Source organism: Felis catus, chromosome E1, assembly GCF_018350175.1.
Source record: "Felis catus isolate Fca126 chromosome E1, F.catus_Fca126_mat1.0, whole genome shotgun sequence".
NCBI classification, from domain to species: Eukaryota; Metazoa; Chordata; class Mammalia; order Carnivora; family Felidae; genus Felis; species Felis catus.
In genome coordinates this window covers 37,343,225-37,366,334 of record NC_058381.1, presented here as the reverse complement: position 1 = coordinate 37,366,334, position 23,110 = coordinate 37,343,225, and the positions used below count along the sequence as shown (strand labels likewise).

The 23,110-nt window shown below is 58.4% G+C and overlaps 1 protein-coding gene across 3 annotated transcripts; it reads right to left on the bottom strand.

The window, feature by feature from the left end:
- Positions 1-5,983: 5,983 nt before the first annotated feature.
- Positions 5,984-22,267, bottom strand: OSBPL7 (oxysterol binding protein like 7). Of its 3 annotated transcripts, none has more exons than XM_045044620.1 (23): positions 22,101-22,263; positions 20,607-20,761; positions 20,366-20,491; positions 20,129-20,182; positions 19,379-19,492; positions 18,911-19,021; positions 18,669-18,786; positions 17,917-18,020; positions 17,454-17,546; positions 17,236-17,368; positions 17,059-17,153; positions 16,774-16,869; positions 15,522-15,659; positions 14,879-14,972; positions 13,968-14,215; positions 13,040-13,177; positions 9,749-9,812; positions 9,543-9,621; positions 7,978-8,239; positions 7,730-7,874; positions 7,514-7,640; positions 7,178-7,300; positions 5,984-7,026 (listed from the first exon to the last, which is right to left on the bottom strand). In XM_045044620.1, exons 2-23 carry the CDS (start codon positions 20,679-20,681, stop codon positions 6,918-6,920), a joined length of 2,646 nt encoding a protein of 881 aa, XP_044900555.1. In that variant the 5' UTR covers positions 20,682-20,761; positions 22,101-22,263; the 3' UTR covers positions 5,984-6,917. The 3 variants fall into 3 exon arrangements, 2 of the variants coding, with proteins under 2 accessions (XP_044900555.1, XP_011287478.1); XM_011289176.3 differs by having other exon boundaries at positions 7,978-8,122; positions 22,101-22,261; XR_006589534.1 differs by lacking the exon at positions 5,984-7,026 and having other exon boundaries at positions 7,730-7,899; positions 22,101-22,267.
- Positions 22,268-23,110: the final 843 nt, after the last annotated feature.

Sequence of the window (23,110 nt, the reverse complement as noted above, 5' to 3'; positions counted from 1 at the left end):
CGCGGCTCCGCTTCTCGGGCTCCCGCGAAGTCGGTAGTCAGCTCGCTCCCCGGCCACCCGCCAGCCCGGCCTCCCCCTGCCTCCCCGCCGGGGTCGGTGCTGGAGCGCGCGCTGAAGGCGATGCCTGGGGGCGCGGGCCCCTTTCCGCCCCTTCCTCCGACCTTCAACTTTGTCAGCCCGGACTTCCTGGCCTCGAGGACCTTCTGGCCCCTTTTTGCCAGGTTTCCCGGTGCGTGTGAGGCGGGTGGGGCCGGAGCTCCCGCGCCCCGACGCTCCTTAACTAGGGAGGGGATGAGTCAGCTCACAGAAGGATGCTGGGCTCTGTCTCAGGGACTGATGGTGAGGGGACCACAGAGATGAAGGGTGCTGCCCCTTCCCCCCTGGACCGGTGTGTGAACCCCCTCACCATTTGGGGAGATACTTTGTGCTCCTTTCTTGGCAAAAAGTATTGGGAGACTTAGGGCACCCGCTGGTGTCTGCACACTCGCGCCCTCAATTCTGCTTCCCTCTCTCCAGGAGGACCTGCCTGCAAGGGGGGACCGGTGGGGGCAGCAGAGCCCGTGGTGACGCCAGCCCACATCCTCTAAAGCCACCTTTGTTGGTCGTTCCACTGCGCAGTGGATTATGCCCACCCCGCGGAGGGGAAACAGGCAGGGAAGAAACGGCAGAGCCGGGAGACCTGAGTTCCCGGCCTCAGCCAGATCTCCTGGCTCTTAGTCCAGTGCCCTTCCCAGACCACCCTGCCTGGCAGGTAGCAGAAGGGAAGTATGGCGGCCTCTGGTGGTCCAGGGAGGAGGGGAGAGGCTACCCTGGGCCTGGAGTGCCTTGCTAAATGACAGAGGAGGGAGAGAGGACAAATAGGACCTGCGTTTCCCACCTCCTGGGCCCCTCTGTGAGATGGCTTCCCACATCAGCCGAGACCTCTTTGCCAAACTGGTTGTGGCCTACTTCCTTCTCGTTCCCAATGTCATCCCTCCCGGGAGGCCACAGGTGGACCGCTCCCCCTGCCTCCATACCCTTCAGAAGCACACCGCAAAGAATCTTGTCCTCGCTCCCTGCCCCTAACATTTGGAGGGCCCAGGATAGGAGTACAAACACGAGCCCATACACCATATGTTAAATACTTAAAGATTACAAACCAAGCTAATAGCTTAAAATAGGTTCTGTCTTCCAGCCTTCGCAAAATATAACTTCATTAGGACCTGAAAAGCCTGGTTGGAATTTAGAATTCTCACACTCCTCTGAGCTCCTGGCCAGTGCAGGGAGACCTGGCTCCCGGCCAATGGCTGACCCCCGTGTCTGTCATGCATTGGGAGGGGGTAAAGGCAGTGGCCGGCACAATCTCCGGCAGGGTGTACCTGGGAAAGATACCTGCGCTGTGACCTGGAAGCCAGTTGGTCAGGAATTCCGGGTACCCACGGATCCTAGCCCCTTGAGGCACCATCATGGTTCCTGTCCCAGTGGGTGATAGCTCTGGGGGCTGCACAAGCAAGAGGGCTGTTAGAAACCCAGGGAAAAGTTCTCTTGTGAAGGCTTTGCGTGTGTGTGTGTGTGTGTGTGTGTGTGTGTAGGTGTGGGAGTGTGATCCTGGACCCGTTGTCCTTGACCGGCTGTTACCTGGCAAGAGAGGAGGCAAACGGAGCCTGACCACCCTCCCCCGGCCCTCCTGGGCAGTCTCTAGGAGTGGTTGGGGACACCTGGGTCTCCCAGAGAAGGAGTTTCCTGACCCAGTGTGTCGTCTGAAAAGTGTAGGTGGGCAGTGGTTGAGCACACTGACAATCCGCAGGAACGTGGGCTGATAGTGTCTCCACTGTTATCCCTGCCCAGCTGGGACCCAGACACTGCCAGATTCTTGGGGGCCTTTGAATCTGAGCCGACAGTGGGTGCAGGCATCTGCCAGGTGGGCTCAGGATGTGCCTGAATTCGTCCTTTCAAGAGACGCAGGCGCCCTCTTGAGGGTGCTGGAAGAATTTCACCACCTTGGTCCTAGATGCCCAGACTCTGAAGCCAACTCTCATCCCCATTCTCTCTCCTGCCTAATCCAATTTCTTCTTCTATTCACACCCTTCCCATAGCCCAGCCCACCCATCATTTTGAGAGGCCTGTCATATTAGGAACCAGCAAGATCCAGCATCCCCGGGGTCTGGGCATCATGGGGCAAAGTGACAATGGTTTGGACTTACCTGAGGTTGCTAAAGATGCTTCCAGTACCCTGATGTATATGGAGGGGGTCCCTTCTGCAAACTGAGGATTTTATACCATGGCGTGGGTCAAGGGCTGTGGGCACCCACCACTGCCCCCACTGATTGCCTTTTGTCTGCTGCAGAGTGGGTGGGGGAAAGCCCCCACCCCCTCCACCTCAGCAGGGAGGCAAGTGCTGGCCTGTTGGCCTCCTTCCGCGCCCTAAACAGGCACTCCAGCTTCAGGGGGATCAGGCCCTCACCCTGATCTCAAGGAGGGAACGTGAAGTGCCTCTGAGAATGGCAGAACCCAGCACATAACAAATCAATCCAATCCCCTCACCACGGCTCCAGAAGCACATCAATCCAAGCCCTCCAGCACGGCTTCCAGAAGCACAGGGCCGTGTCCCTAGAATGTCCCCAGGAGACCTCTTTAAGATGCCTGTCTGAGAGAGCTCAGTGCTGCCTGGAGAATGTAGTGTTTGTTCCTCGCAAACACCTGATGATGGGCTCCTGACTTTACCTTTCTTAGAGCATTTACCTGAAAGGGCTTATAATGATGACTCCTTCCTCTGTCCCTTTGAGGTATACATGTATCTCCTACACTCAGGAGTGTCTTCCTCAAGGACCTGGAAGCCATTCCTTTGAAATGTGATCATCAGGAAGGCTGGGGCCTGTCTCCCAGGCTCTGTGGGAGGACAGGATCCCACTTTGATCACTGCAAGCTAGCAGGCACCCCTGATGCCTCATTGCATTTCCACTGGCCAATCCTTTGTAATTTTTCACTTCTTTGACTACTGGAGCCCTTGCTCGCCCCCTCCCTCCTCCCTCATTCTCCCTTGAAATGCCCAGTCTCCTCTGCACAGACCGAATGAAACTTGCCCCACTGTCAGTGGTTCCTGAATAAAATCTGTCTTCGCCCCTTTAATCTCTGTTTATCTTTGACACCTAGCTCCTTGGCCGGCTCAGCAGTCTTTCCCTTCTCTGGTTTATTATCAACACGTACGCACAGGCACCCTAAACCACCCATTTATTCAGAAGATTCAGGGCATTGGGGGGTTAGAAGTTATTCTTGGCCTTTTTGCCCCTGACAACCCAAGCATCCCCATCAGTTATTCAACTGATAAGTTTTAAAAAGACCATTTCTGGGGCGCCTGGGTGGCTCAGTCAGTTGGGCGTCTGACTTCAGCTCAGGTCATGATCTCACGGTCCGTGACCTCGAGCCCCGCGTCGGGCTCTGTGCTGACAGCTCAGAGCCTGGAGCCTGTTTCAGATTCTGTGTCTCCCTCTCTCTCTGACCCTCCCCCGTTCATGCTCTGTCTCTCTGTGTCTCAAAAATAAATAAACTTAAAAAAAAAAAAAAGACCACTTCTCTGAGTGGAAAGGTTGGGGGTGGAGGGCCCAAAGTGTGTGAGGTGAGGACTGACTCTTCCTGCCTGGCTCCCCCTGCCTCTGCCGCCATTGTTGGGCCCAAGCATTTCCCTGCTCTTCAAGCTCTGACCTTCACTCATCCAGGGATGTAGGTCTCTGGCTTTACAAACTGGGTGCCTTCTACCTCACACTTCTCCCAAGCTCAGTTAAGATGTGGGGCCTCTAAGCCCATACTCCTCCCCTCTGTCCCAGCCCTGGATTTCTTCCATCCAAGGCTGGGGGTCCAGGTCTGGGTAGGGGGCGCTTCCCCAAGCCCAGTGGTGAGTAGTGCTCCTGTGTGTCACCAGACTAGACTGGGATAGGCTTGAGATGGGGCTCACCATTGCTTCCTTAGACTGGACTTGAGGACCCCCCACACGCGTCTTCTCGGTAGCTGAAAGGTGGCCGCCATCTTCTGTGCCCACAGCTGCTTTGGGCCCCGCACATACAGTCCACAGAGCACAGCCCAGGGCCGGAGCTCCAGACTCCCCTCAGTCTGCCCTGAGAGCCCTGTCCGTGATGACCCACCAAACCTTGGCCAGATGGGGAGGGTTTCTGAGAAAACGACAGTCCTCCAGCTGGAGAAGCCTCACCAATCTGACCATTCCCCGCCCCCCCGCCCCGCAGTGAGTTGGTACCCCGGGCTTGGGGAGGATGCTGGTCAGGCCACAGCGGGCCTGGTTCCCGTGGGCAGAGAAGTGGCTAGTCTCCTATCTCCGTTTGAAAAATAACTTCAGGGGCGCCTGGGTGGCGCAGTCGGTTAAGCGTCCGACTTCAGCCAGGTCACGATCTCGCGGTCCGGGAGTTCGAGCCCCGCGTCAGGCTCTGGGCTGAGAGCCTGGAGCCTGTTTCCGATTCTGTGTCTCCCTCTCTCTCTGCCCCTCCCCCGTTCATGCTCTGTCTCTCTCTGTTCCAAAAATAAATAAACGTTGAAAAAAAAATTTTTTTTTAATAAAAAAAAAAAAAAGAAAAATAACTTCAGAATTTGGCCCATCTGAAACTCTAGTTCTTAAAAATATGTGGAAGTGGAACACAAGCCGGTCAGTCAGGTGCTGCGTTGCTCTGAGTGGAGAGGGTTGGGGAGGAGGGCAGTGCACCTTGTATTAAAAAACAATCCCTGAAAGTGGGCAAGCTTTGGCTTTTTTTGGAGTGGGTTGAGGTTCTTTCTGGTGCGTAGTGTCAGGATGAGTGTATTCAATTTAACTTCACGCCCTCCGGATATAAACTGTGCAAATGCGGAGGGGGCTGGGGAGAGGAAAGGGACTAGGATTGGAGGGGCGGCCGTGGCGCCGGAGTCCCCTCTGTTCTTGACACACACACACACCCCCTGGAGAAAGTGTGACGTGCTCTTGGCACAGCCATCTAAACCAGAGCAGGGCTTGGGGGCCTGTTGTTGCCACAAGACAGGGTGAGGGGCTGAGGCAGCAAATGAGATCAGGAGCCTGGGCCCCTTCCCATACTTTCTCCTTGGACATATAAGAAATCAAATGAAGGAGGGGCGCCTGGGTGGCTCAGTCGGTTGAGCGTCCAACTTTGGCTCAGGTCATGATCTCGTGGTCTGTGGGTTCGAGCCCCGCGTCGGGCTCTGTGCTGACAGCTCGGAGCCTGGAGCCTGCTTCGGATTCTGCGTCTCCCTCTCTCTCTCCCCCTCCCCCGCTCATGCTCTGTCTCTCTCTCTCAAAAATAAATAAACATTAAAAAATTTTTTTTTAAATAAATCACCCTTTTAAAAAAAGAGAGAGAAATCAAATGAAGGAACAAAGTCTCCAAACAGAAAGAGAAGGCACTTGACCGAGACCACACAGCTTTGGTAACAGAGCTCGGATGTAAACTTAGCTTTGGCTGGGTAGGGGAGCAGGAGACGTGTAGCTGGCCTTGTTCCCTGGCCCCTTCCAACTCTCCCGCCCCCACCTCTGCTCCCATCTCTCCGTGGACACTCACTGATCTGGGGTGGGAGGAGACCTGACCACCGATGCTGGGTGTGGGGGTCAGCACTCTACGCCAGAGGGGGGACACGGACCACAGTTTCCAGCCTGGTTGAAGAGTGTGGGTTTTTCCTCTAGGTCCCCAGGAGCAACGGATATATTTGAAACAGGCATGAGGAAACCCCATCTCTTTTTTAAAATATCACCCTGAAAGCCAGCATCAGAACGGAGGTGCCTGGGCAGGGGAGAGGGGCAGTGAGGTGACAGTCCAGGCAAGGGTCGCTCAGGGCCCAGCCTAAGCCAGGAGCAATCCAGAGAAGGGGACCAGAGCTCAGGCCTCCGAGAGAGAATGGACAGGATGTGGGGATTAAGGGAGAGAGGACAGGGGATTTTCAGCTCAGGGGAGTGGGGAGCTGTGAGCCTTCACTGAGCTTGACCACACGTGTTTTTAAATGAATGGTCTCAGGCCCAAGTTCGGGGTTGTCTTTATTGGAGCTTGGAATGTCACTGCGATTCACCTTAATCAGAGGCAGACTGTGCGAAAATGAGCAACAGTGGCGGACCCCCAGCAGGGGCCATAGGGCTACATTGGGAACCCTGCTCGCCTGCAAGCAGTACACGGGCACACGCACACATGCACACACTCCTACACAAACTCACACTCTCACGCGTGCTCACTCACTCCCAGGGGGTCTGAGGCCAGGCACCCTGCCGGCTCAGTTCGCTCCCCGCCTCTTGGACGGGTCTTGTCCACACAGCGGGGACCTGCCGAGCTGTGACTGAAGTTCCCTTCCGCTTGAGGACCAGGGCCGAAGGAGCCAGAAGCTGCAGGCATTTTGCAGTTTGGGAGACGGGGATCCAGGAGGATGGGAGAGATTGCCAAGGACCGAGCAAAGGGAGCCCCGCTGAGCCGGGGCACGGGGGAGAAGATGCTGGAGAGGGATGGGACGGACAGGGGGTGGGAGAAAAGGCCATCTCTTCTCCTTCATTCACTCCAACCGCACAGCCGGGGCCAGAGCCCTGGGCATAGGAAGCCTGGGGAGCATCAAGGGGTCCCCTGTGTCCTAGGAAGGCACTAAATGGGGAACAGATCCTGGAGAGCCTGGAGTCTCCCCCAAGTACCCCAAAGGGGACAGAAGGGGAATGACAGAACAAGAAGGGTCTTACATGCTGGTTGTCTGGGAAAACAAGACTGGGGAAGCACAAATCCTGCTTCCCACCCCAAACAGGGGGTGGGCGGTGGGCCGGGATGGAGCCCCTCTGGCCGGCAGAGGGGACAAAGCCAGGGCTGCCCCCTTGGTCTCCAGGGCGGTGAGTGGGGAAGCCTGGCCTCACCCGTGTGTCCGTGGGAGGTAGAGGCAGGAGGGAGGAACCTGAGCCTCCTGCCCCCCGAGGGCCAGGGCTACCAGAGCACGGCCCCATCCAGGTTCCCGTATCCCGGCTCGGCCCGCAGCCTCCAGTACGTGTTGTTGGTCACCCACCACTCCTTCCCACTGCTGTCTGTCTGCCGCCTGGGGGAAGGAGAGGGGTGAACATCCCGAACTAAGGCCAGGGCCCCCGGACGCTGCCTCCCATAGCCGGCCCCACTCAGAGTGAGGAGGGGCTGTATGGGAGGTGGCAAGGAGCCTGGATGGCAGAGGCCTAGGGAGAGGGCAGAGGTACCTGAAGAAGCGAGCCTGGTGGACGATGTTGTTCTCCTCCATCACTCTGCGCCTGTCCCGCTGAAGCTGCTCGATCCTTCTCTTCTGGGCTTCAGCGGCCTGTATGTTCCCCTCCTCCAAGTACCTAAGCACCCACATGGCAGTCAGGGGAACTGCCCCCCCCCCCCCCCCCGCCAAACCCAGGGGACAGAGATCCCCTGCCCAGCTCGGCCCCCAGATGGGACCCATCTCCCTGGGGCCACGCCAAGAGGGAAGAACAGGCCGAGCAGGATGCGGAAGCTCATGTGGAAGAGGGAGGAGCCCAGAGGCTCCAGGGTGGGGCCCACCTGACACTGACCTCTGGTCTGGCCGGAGCCGCGTGTCCGTGGAAGGCAGGGACCGTTTCAGCTCTGCCGTCAGCTCATTCAGCTCCAAGGCAAACTGAGTGAAGCCGAAGTTTCGCTCGTGGTCTGGGGGCATGGAGTCTGGGGGGGGAAGGCAAGGGGCTGGGGCAGGTGGACTGTGCCAGAGGCACCCTCACCCCTGCCCGGCCCTCCCTGACCAGGCCACTTACTGGGTTTCCAGATGCACTGACCGCCAGGCAGGGATCCCCGGTATAGCCCCTCGTGCCACTTCCCGGAGAGTCGGTGGAGGACACGGCCGCTCCGGCTGAACACGGCCCCCTGCACCTCGTGGACGTTGGAGCTCCAGTACTTGGCCTGGGGTGGGGGTGGAGGCAGGGGACTTAGGGAGGTGTCCCTTCCCCTCCCCCAGGGTGAGCTGCTGGCGGCAGACAGGCAGGGTCAGGGTGGGGATGCCCACCTTGCAGAAGGTGATCTTGCAGTGACAGGAGCTGTCCTGCGTGTTCCGGATGAGCACCTCCCCATAGTGCTCGATCCAGCGCTGGCCGCTCAGAATGTTGTGAATGCAGGACGTCACCTTATTCCACTCAAAGTGGTCCCCAAATCTGAGAGAGACAGAGCAGGGGAGGGCAGCTGGCTGGCCCCGTGAGCAAGTGCCACCCTGAGCCAGGATGCCCGTCATGTGGGTCTGTGGAAGGAACACTGCGGTCCTGGTTCTGCCTCTGCGTGAAGGATGACATATTTATAGGGCACTTGGGTGGCGCAGTCGGTTAAAGATCTGACTCGATTTCAGCTCAGGTCACAATCTCACAGCTCATGAGGTCGAACTCCTCTTCAAGCCCCGAGTTGGGCTCTGCGCTGACAGCACAGAGCCTGCTTGGGATTCTCTCTCTCCCTTCTCTCTCTCTGCCCCTCCTCTGCTTGTGCATAGGCATGCGCTCTCTCTCAAAAATAAATATTAAAAAAAATATATAGGGGCGCCTGGGTGGCTGAGTTGGTTGAGCATCTGACTTTGGCTCAGGTCACGATCTCGCATCGCATTCCGTGAGTTCGAGCCCCATGTCGGGCTCTGGGCTGATGGCTCGGAGCTTGGAGCCTGCTTCCGATTCTGTGTCTCCCTCTCTCTCTGCCTCTCCCCCGTTCATGCTCTGTCTCTCTCTGTCTCAAGGATAAATAAACGTTAAAAAATTAAAAATATATATATATATATATGAACAAAACAAAAAGGATGACACATTTACAAAGCACAACAGCCCTCACAAAAAATATTGAGTCAACAGGTCTCCATTCATTGATAAAGCTCCTGAGTGCCTACGTCATGGGGATAAATACACAGAGTCCCTGCCCGTGGGTGCCAGGGACCAGGGTAGGCCCATTCACACGTTACCCTGTTTAATCCCCCCTCCCTCTGGGTTCTACTCATTACTCTTATTTCACGGAAGAGCGGACGGGAGGCTCTGAAGCATTAAGCCTCTTAATTATCAAAGCTGCCAGACAGAACTTCTAACTCTGAAGCCCAGGATCTTCCCGGCCCTGGACTGGCCTCTCGCTAACTCCTGGACCATGCCGGGTAAGCCCCCTTCTTCTCTGGCTGCTGTCCCCACTTGGAAAATGACATGAGCTAGAGGACAGTGTTTCCGATGTGGTTTGCGATCAGTCCTGAGGTCAACTTAGGTCTCTGTGGGTCTGTGTATGAGGGTGGGTGCGTCTGCGCGTTGGCCTGACGTCTCAAATGGATTTCTTACTGTGAGTCACGGTCAAGAGAGTGTGAAAGCCACTGCATCAGATGACCTCAGTGAGCCCTTCCAGCTCTATCGTTCTAGGATTTTTCCTGTTTCTGTATGCACAACGGCTGTAAAAATAGGTGTGAAATGTATAGACACTACCCCACCGCAACCAGCTTCAGGCCAGACCTTTCGATCCTGCCCCTATCACCTCACCACCCCAGCCTGGAAGACGGCCCGCAGGCTGGGCCTGGCTGCTGACCTTAGCAGCCCCATAGGCTGGGGCCTTAGGGACACCCACCTGGGCAGGCTGACATTGACGGTCCCCACAGGCACAATCTCCAGGGATTTGCCCCAAAACTTGTTCTTCCACTTCATGTCTGGAGTTGGGTCAGGAGAGGGAGAGGGAGGGCAGAAAAGAGACCAGAGAGTGTTCCAGCCCCTCCCCCATCTGCCCTTCACCCTCATGTCCGCCTCCCCACCCCTCACCCTCCCCCCATTCCTCACCTTGCCAGAAGATGAAGTTCTCAGACTCCGCATGGCATGCCGAGATGGGGGGGTGGTGGGAGACCTTGGTGAACAAAGAAGGTCTCTTGACGCTGCCCCTGAGGATTATGGGGTCTGCTCCTCACCCCAGGGCTCCCCAAAGTCCCTTATCCCCAATCCCAGTTCCTCTCCAAACCAGAAGACCAGTTGGTTCCAGGTCTCTTGTCTCTGTCATCCTCGGCCACCACCCAGATTCTGTTGCCCTCTCTGTTCCCATGAGGCCTCACATGCTTCCTTCTCACTCACTCCCTTCTGGAGCCCCAGGACCCCTGTTCAAGGCTACCAAGTCCTCTAGTAGTGACAGATGAGGCTTCCTCCTGTGCCCTGCCTGAAAGCCAGCCCTCCTGGGGGCCCTCTTCCCTCACTGCTTTCTCCTTCACCATCGTCACAGCCTCCAAAAAAAAAAAAAAAAACCCTGGCCTTGCCCTCCTTGGAACGGCTCCATATCTGGAACTTGAACTTGGGTATCCCAAAGCCTGCAGCCTTGCCTCTCTCATTCCCTGTGGTCCATGACTCCTCCCAAGACTTTCAGCCACTCTGCTCTGTTTGCCCTGTCCGCCCTGCTCCACCACCGTCCCCCCGCCTGACATTGCTGTCACCTCCACCTTCTCACAGCACCCTCCACAACCTTCTGCCACCACTTGTCACAACACCTGGCATCGGCCTCCTCTGTGCCGCCCCTGGTTCCCTGCTCTTCACTCACCCCCACGGAGCCGAGGAACACACGGAGCACACGCCTGGAAACTTCTAATGCTACACTCTGTCTACACCTGGGCCCAATCCTTCTCTGAGGACCCACACCCAACCCATTGCCTTCAAATCACATTGACACGCCCACCCTCAGAGGGAGACTAGAGGTGGCAACTCCTCCCACCAATGTATGGCTCCCCCCCTGACCCCGGCCCCCTGAATCCACTGCCAGGCCTGGACCTTCCTCCTGGTGCAGCTGCCTCACACCCCTTCCTGCAGGCTCCGCCCTCCTCCACCCCACTGTCCTGCAGCCTTTCCCTCTACTTTTCTCTTTCTCTCCAAATAGAAGTATCTCCTGGGGTGCCTGGGTGGCTCAGCCAAGCTGAGTGTCTGACTCTTGATTTAGGCTCAGGTCATGATCTCACAGTTCATGACATCAAGCCCTGAGTTGGGCTCTGTGCTGACACAGGGCGCCTTCTTGGAATTCTCTCTCTCTGCCTCTCCCCTGTTTGTCCTTGCTCTCTCTCAAAATAAATAAATAAACTTTTTAATGTTTTTTTTTTTTTTTTTTAAGGAAAGATCAGGGCGCGTGGGTGGCTCAGTCAGCTAAGCATTGGACTCTGGCTCAGGACGTGATCTCACGGTTCGTGAGCTTGAGCCCGGCATCTGGTGACCTTGAACGCTGCTTCTCTCTCTCCCTCTCTGCCTCTCACTCACTTGCGCCCTCCCTCTCTAAAAAAAACAAAACAAAACAAAAAACTAAAGAAACATTTCCTGTTTCTTCCATTTTAAAAAAAAGAGTAAACCTTTCTTTTCTGGATGCACACACTTTTGCTCACGTACGCACAAAACAAACACTGGCAGCAGCAATCTCCTCAGAAGGACCTGGGGCTCATTTCCTATTGTACACACCGCTGTACCGGGTGAGCTTTTCACTATGTTTTCAAAAACACTTAAAATCTAAACAAACGAAACACCTGCCTCAGCTCTATCCCCACCTCTGGCTGAACCCCTCTCTCTCTCTCCTCCTTCTCTCCCGGTCAACTGTTTTGAAAATAAGCTGCATTTTTTTCTCTATTTTAATTTTTTTTTTTTTTTAAGGAAGCTCTACGCCCAACGCAGGGCTCGAACTCATGACCCCGAGCTCAAGAGTGGTGCATGCCACTGACTGAGCCAGCCAGGTGCCCCATTTCATTTTAATTTTTTTTTAATGTTTTTTATTTCTTCCTGAGAGAGAGAGAGAGAGAGAGAGAGAGAGAGAGAGAATCTGAAGCAGGCTCCAGGCTCTGAGATGTTTACACAGAGCCCAATGCAGGGCTTGAACTCACAGGCCATGAGATCATGACCTGAGCTGAAGTCTTGTGCTTAACTGACCGAGCCACCCAGGAGCCCCTAATTTTAATTTTTTTAAAGTCTCATTTTTCCCTACGTTACTTCTTTTTCCTAGCCACCCGCTGTAACCCGGCCTCGGCCCACAGCCCTTCTCAGAAACCTCCCTCACTCAGTAAACCAACCAACCCCATCAAAGTCCTGTGGACCATCCACCCGCCCTTGGCCTCGGAGCTCCTCCGCCTTCCCTGCCCACCCTCCTCAGACCCTCTCCCGTGAGCAGCCCGTGACATCATCCGTCCTCTAAGCTGGTGACTCCCGGGTCTGTCAGCCCCCACCTGTTCCCAGAGGAGCTCCGTACCCACACGGCCCAGGGCCTCCCGGACATCTCCCCGTGGAAGTCAAGCCCACGTAGACAAGGAGTCTCACCAATGCAGTTACCTTCCTCACACACTTCCCATCTTGCTAACTGGCACTTCCATTCACCTGCTGAAGCCCCCCAACCAGAAATTCAAGGCCATCTCCAGCTTTTCCCTATCATCGACCACCTCCCCTATCTCTTACATGTAACAGCATTCTGTTGACAACTGTGTCCTGTCAAGGGCAACATGACACAGTTCCTGAATCCAATGTCCTCGCAATCCAGATGCCACAGTCTAAGTGCAGGTCTTTGTCAGCTCTTAACAGGGATGACTGAAATGGCCTCTTAATGGCCTTCTCTGACCCATCCGCACACCACGGTCTGAGCAATCTTTATAAAGTGCAATTTGGAGCATTGTCACTCTACTGCCTAAAACCCTCGATGACTCCCCATTGAAGGCAACCATTTGGCCTGCAGGGCTCCTCGGGGCTTGGGACTGTCTTGCCACCCAGCTGCGTCTCTCATACCCTGTCTGGAGCTTCCCATTCTCCCCACCCCCTGGATTCTTGGTGCACGTCAATCCTCCCTCAAGACCTAGGTGGAGATCAGCCCCTACAGCATGCCTTCCTGGCTGAAGGGCAGCCTCAGAGCCTCCAGGGTCCCAGCTCTAGAACATGGTCCAGTAACTCCCCATTTCAAGTCCACCCCCCACGCTCGGCAGGGAGCTCCCTGGAGCCGAGAGCCCTCTGCACCACCGCCATGTGGCACAGGGCTCGGCCCGGAGCCAGATGCCCTGAGCTCTCTCTCCCGCGCCCTGGCCCCTCTGAAGCCCCAGCCACCCGTGAGGGCCCCTCTTCTTCCGGGGCCCACACCTGCTCACTGATGAAGCGGAAGCCTCGGTCAGGCCGCTCACACTCGTAGGTCTCCCCCAGGACGGGGTTGAAGGGCTTACAGCCTGCTCGGTGGTACGTGGACGAGTAGGCAGAGACGGCAAAGGCCGCGATGTACACCTGCGGGTGGAAGGGCGAGGAGATGCCGCTGGGGGGGGGTGGGGTGGGTGAGAGGCCGCTGGGGTGGGGGGGTGGGGAGATGCCGCTGGGGGTGGGTGGAGATGCCCCTGGGGGGGGGGGGAAGAGATGTCGCTGGCGGGGGGGAGATGCCGCTACAGGGGAGGGGAGATGCCGCTGGGGGGGGGGATGCTGTTGGTGGGGGGGAAGATGCCGCTGGGGGCAGGGAGAGATGCCACTGGCAGGGGGGGGGTGGGAGATGCCGCTGGGGTGGGGGGGGCGGGGAGAGATGCCGCTGGGGGGGGTGGAGAGGCCACTGGGGGCGGGGAGATGCCGCTGGGGTGGGGGGGGATGCCACTACGGGGGGGGGGGGAGATGCCGCTGGGGGTGGGAGAGATGCCACGGGGGGGGGTGGGAGATGCCGCTGGGGTGGGGTGGGGGGGTGGGGAGGAGATGCTGCTGGGGCGGAGAGATGCCGCTGGGGGCGGTGGAGATGCCACTGGGGGCGGGGAGATGCAGCTGGGGTTGGGGGGGATGCCACTCGGGCGGGGGGGATGCCGCTGGGGCGGGAGGCCAGGAGATGCCGCTGGGTAGGGGAGATGCCGCGGGAGGGTGGGGGGAGATGCCGCTGGGGGTGGGGGAGAATGCTGTTGGTGGGGGGGGGAGATCCCGCTGGGGGGGGAGAGATGCCAATACAAGGGGGAGATGCCGCTGCTGGGGGGGGGGGCAGGGAGATGCGCCGAGGTAGAGCTTCAGTGGCGGGGAAGAGCCCCGCCAGGAGTGCCGGGGGTACCATGCGCTCGCAGGGGTCCGCCACGCGGCTGGCCTGGTCCAGGAGGCTGCTGTACTCCAGCTCCTCGCAGAGCCGCTGCAGAGTGTTGAGCGGCTCGTTGAGCTGCACAGGCATGGACACCTTGGACAGGTCCTTGCCGATGTTGTTCCGAAGTATGTTCCACAAGCTCACATCAGCCCCTGGCCCGCTGGCCGCTGGCAGGCAGCGGCGACGGGGCGGCCCCGCGGCTCTCCCTGGAACACACGCCCCTGGGCCCCACCCGGCCACGTCACTCTTCCTCCCGCAGGGTATCCAGACTTGGGGGGGCACACAGGCCAACCCCAGCACCTCCCCCAGTCCTGAGGTGCTCCTAGATACACTCATTCCCAAGCACCCCTCTGGACTCTGCAGCCGAGCCCCCGGGGGGGATTTAGGTGGGTAGCAGGGCCGAGAACCACTCAGAGAGGGCACCTCCCGCTGCTGGAAACCCTGAACCCCAGAAGCCCCTCCTGAGCCCCCACCCTGGCCTTCAGTTCCCCTCCATAAGCACAGAAACCAATGTTGGGACACAGATTATTCAGCCCATTTTACAGAGGAGGGAACAGGCTCCAAGAAGTAAAATGACATGTCCAAAGCCACACTGCTAAAGAGGGGCAAGATGGGACCATCTGCCTCTGTATCAGGCCCCATGCCAGTCTTCTCAGAAGACCGCACTGACGGCCAGCCCCCAGGCCTGAGCCCGACCCACCTCGGGATCCGCTCCTGGAACATTCTGTAGCTCACAGCTTAGCCTTCCTTATCTCCTGGGGTCACCCTAAGCTGTTAGCCCACCAGTCACCACAATAGACTGCCTCCCAAGGGGTCTGGGCTGTGGACAAACACGATTTGTACCTCCCTCCAAACCCCTCCATGCCTGCACACCCCGCTAGTACCTTTCTGGTAGCGCTCAGCTCCCCTGAGGTCCAGCACCTCCTCAGACAGGCTGGTGGTGATTTCACTGGTGCACGACTCCTCCTCCTCTGAGCCCTGGGCCAGGACAGATGACAGGCTGGGCAGACTGGGCCTCCCCGGGCAGCTGGGCGGTGCCCAGGGCCTGGCAAGACTCTGCCCAGCTAGTCCTTTGATGGGAAGGGGGAAGACACGTATTTGGGGGAGGGGAGGATCGGAGCCCTAAGACTGACATCATGGAGTGTGCCTTGCCACTTTGGGAGGGGACGCCTGGCCCTCTCCCTGCAGGGAGGGAGCACAGGGACTTGGCGAACACCAAGGAAAGGTAGCAGGGCATTGCTGAGATCCAGGGTTCAGGGCCAAGGGAAGTGCTGGGGCTGACCCGCTCACAGGAAGAGGGCTGGGGTGGGGCTGCGGCAGCAGTCTCGGGAAGACCCCACGGGGATAAAGCACATCAAACTAGAGGAAGGGTCCCCAGCAGATTTCTGAGCAGGGCCACACAAACCCAACAGGTCTGGACGTGTTACCCGAGAGAGCGGCTGAGACGTTAGAAAGGATTTGGGAATCTACAAATTCTAGTCTCTCTGGACCCCATCCCAATTTTCCCAGGGTTGTCCCCCACCTCACCTCATTCTCAGAAGAGCTGGCAGAGAGGAGAACCTCACAGGCATCAAAGAACTCTGTGTGGGAATCAGCAAGGGACAGGACGCTGCTCTGGGACAGCTGGGGGGTCAGCCCCCGCCCCTTCATGTACAGGGCTTCTTGCTGTGGGAAGGACAGGTATCAGGCAGGGCTCCCCGGCCCTGACAGTTCCCTTGAGAGGGAAGCATGCTGGGGACTTTTACTGCCTGAGTGTGGAGCCCACCAAGCAGAAGACGCAGAAGGGAGAGAGTGTGGTGGGATACGAAGGTGTGGCGGCTGAACTGGGGCCTGGGACAGGGGAACGTGGGTTCCCTAAGAGCCGCTCACGTGGCCTAGGCACTCACTCTGAGATGGGTTCCAAGCCTTCCGTGTGCATTAATGCAGTCAATCCTGACACTTACCCTAAGCGGTAGGTACTGTTATGACCCCCTACTTTGCAGACCAGGACACTGAGGCTCAGGGTCCCAAAGCCGCCAAGCACTGGAGCCAAATTCAAACCCACAGAGCCCGGCCCCAGAGTCTGTGCTCAGAACACGGAAGTCCCAGCTCAGCCAATCCTCAACTGGGGGATCCTGGGCCCATTGGTCAGATTCTCTGAGTCTTAGTTTCCTCCACCATGAACTTGAGGGTAAGGATCATGGCCGCATAGGACTGAATTAAGCAAAAGCATGGGGCACCTGGGTGGCTCAGTCACTTGAGTGTCTGACTCTTGGTTTCGGCTCAGGCCATTATCCCAGGGTCATGGGATTGAGCCCTACATCGGGCTCTGTGCTGAGTGTGGAGCCTGCTTAAGATTTTCTCTCTCTCTCTCTCTCTCTCTCTCTCTCTCTCTCTCTCTCTCCCCCTGTCCCCCACTTGTGCGCTCTCTCTCTCTCTCAAATTAAAAAATAAATAACTCTTAAAAAAAAATAGTAAAAGCACTCTGGGGTGCCCGGGTAACTCAGTCGGTTACGCCTCCAACTCTTGATCTCAGCTCAAGTCTTGATCTCAGAGCCCTGAGTTCAAGCCCTGAGTTGGGCTCCACTACTTAAAAAAAAAAAAAAAAAAAAAGTATAAGCAATCTGCACACCGGCAGGGCAGGAATGACCAAGGTGAGGCTGCTGCCAATGTTACATGAATTGGGTTGGAGCTAGGATTTCTGGGCCCTGTTTTGGGTCTGAAGACCAACCATGCCTTCACTTCTGCTAAGAAAGAAGGTGCAGGAGAAATAGTTCCCACAACCCAGCCTGGCTCCTACCTCCTCAGGGTTGAGGGAGCTGAAGGAGTCTGCAGTGGTGTCCGAGGAGACGGAGAGCGAGTGGAGGCGCCTCGGGCCAGCTGAGGCCTCAGAGACCTGCGAGGAGACAGTGAGGGGACAGGGAGCCAGGAGGACAAAGCCCTCCCCGCCCCGCGATACTGCCCTCTGCGCAGATCGCCTCCGCCAACCACTCTCCCCAGACCCAGCTCCGCTCTCCTCCCCAGGCCTGCGGTCCTCAGCTTCAAGCCCTCTCCTCCCACACGCTCCCCTGTCCTTGAGCCTCACCCCCATCCGCGACAGCTCTGAACCCTGGTGCAGGTCCCGCAGTCGGTCCCATTCAGCGGTGAGGGCAGCCAGGACACTGCTGAGGGAATTGTGCACTGCGGGGCAAGGGCAGGCATCAGACTCCTCTCCCTCTCCCTCTCCCCGCCTGCCCCCCACCGCCCTCCAGCATGCACTCACCCTTCTGGGCCAGGGCCCAGAAAGTACGCTGCAGGTGGGCATAGTCTGGAGGTGGCAGCCCACGGGGGCCTGAGGGGTCCCGGGACTCCAGGTAGCGAGACAGGTTGGGAACAGAGCCGTGGAGACGACCAACCTGGGGGTGAGGGAGAGGGGTCGAAGGTGACAGCCTCCTCCAGGACATCCCACCCCGGTGACTTGGGGTCCACACCCCACCTCACCCGTCCGATGGTGTCGTCCTTGGCGAAACTCTGTGTGCACCACATGCGGCTGGTCCGTTTCCCCTTCTTGGGTCTCTCAGTTGTCACTGAGGCCTGGCAAGTCGAAGGCGGGAGGTGAGGGGTGAGTTTCACTCAGGGTGGGGCAAAGGGCAGCAACCATGAAAGCCGGGAGAGGGGAAGATGGCCACGGAGGAGGGCACAGAGACATCTGACGTCCCAGAGGAAGAAGATGACACCCTAGTAGAGGCGTGGGTACAGCAGGCAGGGGTCACTCCAAAGGGGCAGAGAGACAACCCTGAGGCCGTCTGGACACGGGAGGTGGGTCAGCTAGGCAGATGTGCAGCTCTCCAGGAAACTGCAGCACACGAGGGGGCCTGGGGGCCTGTCCTAGGGAAGTGGTGAGAGTGAGGGCGGCAAGCAGGAGTCCCCTGGGCAGGGCCCTGTCTCCTCCCCTGGCCCTCACCTGGTGCGTGGGGATAACAGGGGCCGAGGGGATCCGGTGCAGGGACTCCAGGCTCTGGAGGAGTCTGTGTAGTTCCTGGAGCTTCCCCTGACACTCAGAGAGCTCTGCGGGAAGAATGAATGAGGATATCCTCTCCCAACACTGCCTGGGCGCCCCAGAGTCTGTCCCTCGGCTTCCCTTCCTCCTCCTAACATCTCACCCGGGCGGCCACAGAAACCCCGACACTGTGTCCCCCTCCTCGGCTCAGGACGCCAAAGCAGTTCCCAGTTCCCGCCACTGGTTTCCCAAGAGGGCTGGCATCCTCGGTCCCCATAACATACCTTAACTTTGCCGCCTCCACACAGGGCGCGGGGTGGGGGTGGCCCTGACTCTCTGTCCCCACTTGGTGGCACCTCCCCCTCTCCCTCTCCCAGGCCAACATCTCAGCTGCCTACTCCAGGAATGGGTTCTAGAGCACACCCCTTCTCTGACACTACTCCACGGGACCCCTCCCCGATTGGCTTTCTGTGTCTTCTTGTTCGTGAGCCCCGGCCCCGAGTCCTGTCTATGTGCCTGAGACACAAGCCCCCGCCATTCTCGGTGAGGCTGGTGCTCCCCAGGGCAGGCCCGAGGAGATCCTGTTGGCTTGGAGGCCCCAGGTTCCCGGAGGCAGGGCTGGAGGTAACGGTTCCACCTCCTCGTGACAGCCGACACCTCCAAGACCCAACGGCACCCGCCCTGCTCACAGAGGCACAGTGCCAGGGGCCCCTCACCATGAGAGCAGCGGTCTAGCCCATCACTGTCCCTCAGCCAGGAAGACACCTTCTCCCGAGGTCCGACCCCAGGGAGAGCCGAAGCACTGCCTGCTGCTGGAAGCTGGGCACCAGGAGCCTGTGGGTGAGTCAAGAGTGAGGCAAGGCAGCACCCCCTCCGTGGATCTCGCAGTTCCCTGAAGCTCCCACCCCTGAGTCCCCATGTTACTGCCCCCCCCCCGCCTCCCCAGGACCTCCCTTACCTTCCGGTGAGTGGTGCTGGGCAGCGAGCCTCGGGGCATGTCTAGGCGCTGGGCTAGGCGGTGGGCACGAAGCTGGGCCACCCAGCTCTGGAACAGGTCCTGGGATTTGATCTGCAGAAGTGACGGAGAGGGAGAGGGAAGCGTGAAAGGAAGGATTGCTTCACAGGGACAAGAAGTTGGGGCTCCGCTTCCCAGGCAAGGAGAGTGTCTCCCTGTCGTCCCCGGCTTGTGCAAAGGCTCCTTGCAGGGAGACAGAGCACAGCTTCCCCGGGGTGACCGAGCCCTTAGCTCTGCGCCTGTTCATGTAACAACCAAGAGGGACGTCTTGCCATTGGCTGTGGTATACGATGGGAACTCCCTTGCTGTCAACCTCAGGGACAGACCCTCAACCCGCCCCTCTCTCCTGCGTGCCTTAGTGTCTCTGCTGGGCTGGGGCCCAAGCCACTACTTGGCTCCCAGGGATGTCACCTTGAGGTGGTAGATGTTGTCTTCAGTGTCAAGGTCAATGCGCTGGGCCTTTTTGTTGATGGACATAACAGACAGTCGGACATCAATGGAGCCATGAAGCTTCCCCTTGGTGATCTAGGGTGGATGGTGGGCAGGGAAAAATGGGACCGTTTTTAGGCCCCCGGGACCCCAGAGCCATCATCTCCCTGAGGTGACCCTAGGCTCCAGGGCCAGGCAGCAGGTTCACAGCATCAGCAGGGACTCGTCAGTTGTCCTCTGGTGCACAGAGCACCCCACTATGTCAAGTCATACTCTGAACAAGGGAGTCAGAGAGCAAGGAAAACTAATCTCAGCAACGCGAAGGCCGAGAAGGGAAACACCCTCTCAGAAAGAGATCCTGAGGATGCCGGCCTCTAGTTCCTGTCCCCAGCACCAGAATGAAACAAGGGTAAAGATGATAAAGCTCCCTGGGGCGCCTGGGTGGCTCAGTCGGTTAAGCGTCCGACTTCAGCACAAGTCATGATCTTGCGGTTTGTGAGTTCGAGCCCCGCATCGGGCTCTGTGCTGACAGCTCAGAGCCTGGAGCCTCCTTCGGATTCTGTGTCTCCCTCTCTTTCCCTGCCCCTCCCCTGCTCATGCTCTGTCACTTTCTGCCTCAAAAATAAAACAAACATTAAAAAAAAAAAAAAAAAGATGATAAAGTCCCCTGTTCGTGCAGACCATTCTGGGCCCACACTCAGCCCACAACCCCCAACAGAGGCCCTGACTCACCTCCTGCCGCGTCGTTGCATAGTGAAGGACTCCATCCTCGAGCACAAAGTATCTCTGTGTTTGCCCAGAAGGAACGAGAACCCAGGAGGCCGACAGAAAAGGGTATGGGGAGAGAGCAACCACACACATGGACTTTTCTTCTCCTCCACACACACACCCAGTACTGCCTACACCCTTCCCCCCCCATCCCCCACTCGCCTCTGCATCTGGCCCCTCCCTTTGCCCAGCCCACCCTACCTTGTGCCAGCCCTTCAGAGGCCACTTCCTTTTCTTGAGCAGGTGGCCTTCCTGCCTCTCGGGCATGATACCCTCTGCTCCCAGCCTGCCCCGAGGCTCCTCCTCTACCTCCCACAGCTCAGAGGCCTGCAGTCCAGGACAGGGAAGTAGGAAAGCAGCTGGTGAGGTGACCAAATCTGCCCCCTGCCCCCACTTTGGGGCCCAGCTCTATTCACCCACTGCCTGCTTCCCCATCTCAGACCTGCAGGGCACTGCTGGGCTTTGCAGACTGAATGCTCTCGGCCAAGGAGTTAGGGACCCTCTCCTGGAAGTCCATGGAGATGGGAGCAGCCACTCCCTGCTGAGAAGGTAGAGCAGGGTGGAAGGAGAAGGATGTCACCTTGTCCTGAGGGGACCCTTGAAGCAAGAGAGAGACCCCATTAGCACAGACCCTGCTATCACCTTCCCCGCCTCCAACCCTTCCCGTACCCTCTGAGATAAGGGCTCACCAACAGCTTCTGCTCACCTGCCATGCCTCTCTGAATCTGTCCCTTCCCCACCCTGGGCGGGTTTCCCTGTCTACACCCTCCAGCTGTGGCCACTGCTCCCGGAGAGGTGGACTAGCACGCAGTCCGCAGGCCAGCGCCAAGAGACAACCACAAAAGTCCGCCCAGCCCCACCTTGGGCCCACATTCTCAGGCTCTAGGAAACACTTGGTGCTTTCTCTGGAAGATTCCCTAGGGCGGGGGGTGTGGTGTGGGGGGGGGGGAGCAGAGAGGAGGCATGGGAGTGAAAAAAAGAGACTCTAAAACAGGGCAGAGGAATTCCGAGACTGGACAAGCAAGATCTCAATCTGGCTTCTCTTCCTCCAGGGCCCCTGGACACTCCTCCACCTGCCATCGTGGGTTGGAGACTTCTCTGTCATCCCAACTCCCCGCTAATCAGTCTCCAGATCCTCTGTCTTCGGCATCGGGAAACTGAGGCCTGAGCCGGCCCCCACTGTTCTCTGTGCCTCCACCGTAGGATGCCCACCTGAGACCCTCGGTGCCCCTCAAAGCCTCCATTCTACCATCCCGGTCCTTGGGGTTCCTGAGAAGTAACACCCACCCGGAGAAAGCAGGGGACCCTGCTTCAGTGCCCATTGAGGCACTGTGGGCGGGAGAAGAGGCGGCCAAGAACATGCCAAGGTCCACACAGGTCCCGCAGCAGTGCCCACAGGCGCCCTTGGCACGAGCCCTGGCCATCCTGGCTCCTCGAGGAGATCAATAATGCATGAGGTTCTGTGTGTGTGAGACAGGGAGGGGACTGGAGGGGCGAGGCTGGCCCGAGGCTGGGGAAACAGCTCAGATCTTCCAGTGGAGCCAGCAAGCACCTGAGTAGCGAAGGCCGGGAAGGGACAGGGATGCGGTGGGGTAGTGGTGGCCAGGAGGTAGGGACGGAGGGGCCCAGAGTGCGAGAGGCTGACCCGGGGGGGTAAAACTCCTGCATTTGGCCATTGAAAGTTCCCAAACTCTTCTGGTGTTTGGGTATCTCTGTGTCCTTTTCCTGGCCCCCTAGAATCCTGGCCCCTCACTGCTGGCGGGTGGAGGGTGGGGGGGGCTCTGTCAGTAGAGGGTGCAGGGTCGAGGGGAGCCCGGTGGGTGCCCCATTTCCACTTCCATTCCCACCCCCGTCTCCAGAGGGGCAGACCCGCCAGCTTCAGGTGGGAGGAAGCCTGCCTGGGGAATGTCAGCCAAAGCCAGCGCGGGCCCCTTACCCCAGGGTCCATGGACGCCAGTGCTCCTTGGCCCGCGCGCGCCTCTCCGCCTCTGAGTCACCGTCTCCGAGTCGCCCGCTCCCTCCTCACGGAGCCTAGCAGTGGCAGCAGCTGCTGCAGGAACCAGGAAGGAAGGAGACGTCGGAGCCTCCCCTCCAGCCGGATCTCCCCACCTCCCCCTTCCCGGCCCCTCCTCCCGCCGAGCTCCGGGCGGCCGCTCAGCTCTGCCCCCCTGCTCCCGGGAGGACTCAGGGCTGAGCGGACTCCCCAGCACTGAGGTAGCTTGGGAGTGGGGGCAGAGTCCCCACTGGGCGCAGCTCCAGATAGACCGCGGAGGACTGGGGAGCTGCTGGCCTCAAGCCAGTGGTGGTAAAGGGTTTACTCCTACTAGCATGGCCTTGACCCTAGTTAGCACCCAAGGCCATTTCCTTATTAACGCCCCCCGCCTCTCGTTTTACATCTGAAAATAGATTGCAAAATTTGGAGCCAGCAAATGTATCAGGTTGACAGGAAGGGATGGATGCCCCCGGGGGACCACGATAGACAGCGCCAAGAGCACGGTCAGCAGGCCAGCCGCGGCTAGAGAGGGCCAGGCAGCCCTGGGTGGGCAACCCCCACAGAGGCTCTGTCATGGTGGGTGATGCCCCACCAGGTCAGGGACCCACTGGGGCTGGCGGTACCCATGCCTAACACAGAACCCCCAGCTGGCACGGTCTCTGGATCAGGAGAGGGTCTGCAGCAGTAACCAGCTGGCTGTTAGAAAGGGCTAGCTGGAGCCGCTCAGGTCCCCCCGGCCTCCCTTTCTGAGCACCTCTGCTCTTCTGCTGGAGTACTGTGTTTAGCACAGTACTCAATTCTAATTAAAAATTAGCTCTTGGGGCGCCTGGGTGGCGCAGTCGGTTAAGCGTCCGACTTCAGCCAGGTCACGATCTCGCGGTCTGTGAGTTCGAGCCCCGCATCAGGCTCTGGGCTGATGGCTCAGAGCCTGGAGCCTGTTTCCGATTCTGTGT

Bases quoted from the DNA above. Each gene is read 5' to 3' on its own strand.
- OSBPL7 (XM_045044620.1), bottom strand. From the start codon at position 20,681: ATGGACTTCCAGGAGAGGGTCCCTAACTCCTTGGCCGAGAGCATTCAG. The intron at 17,369-17,453 runs GTGAGGTGGGGT...CCTCACCCCCAG, and splicing joins AGGACGACACCATCGGACGG to GTTGGTCGTCTCCACGGCTC. The intron at 17,154-17,235 runs GTGAGTGCATGC...CTTGCCCCGCAG, and splicing joins CTGGGCCCTGGCCCAGAAGG to TGCACAATTCCCTCAGCAGT.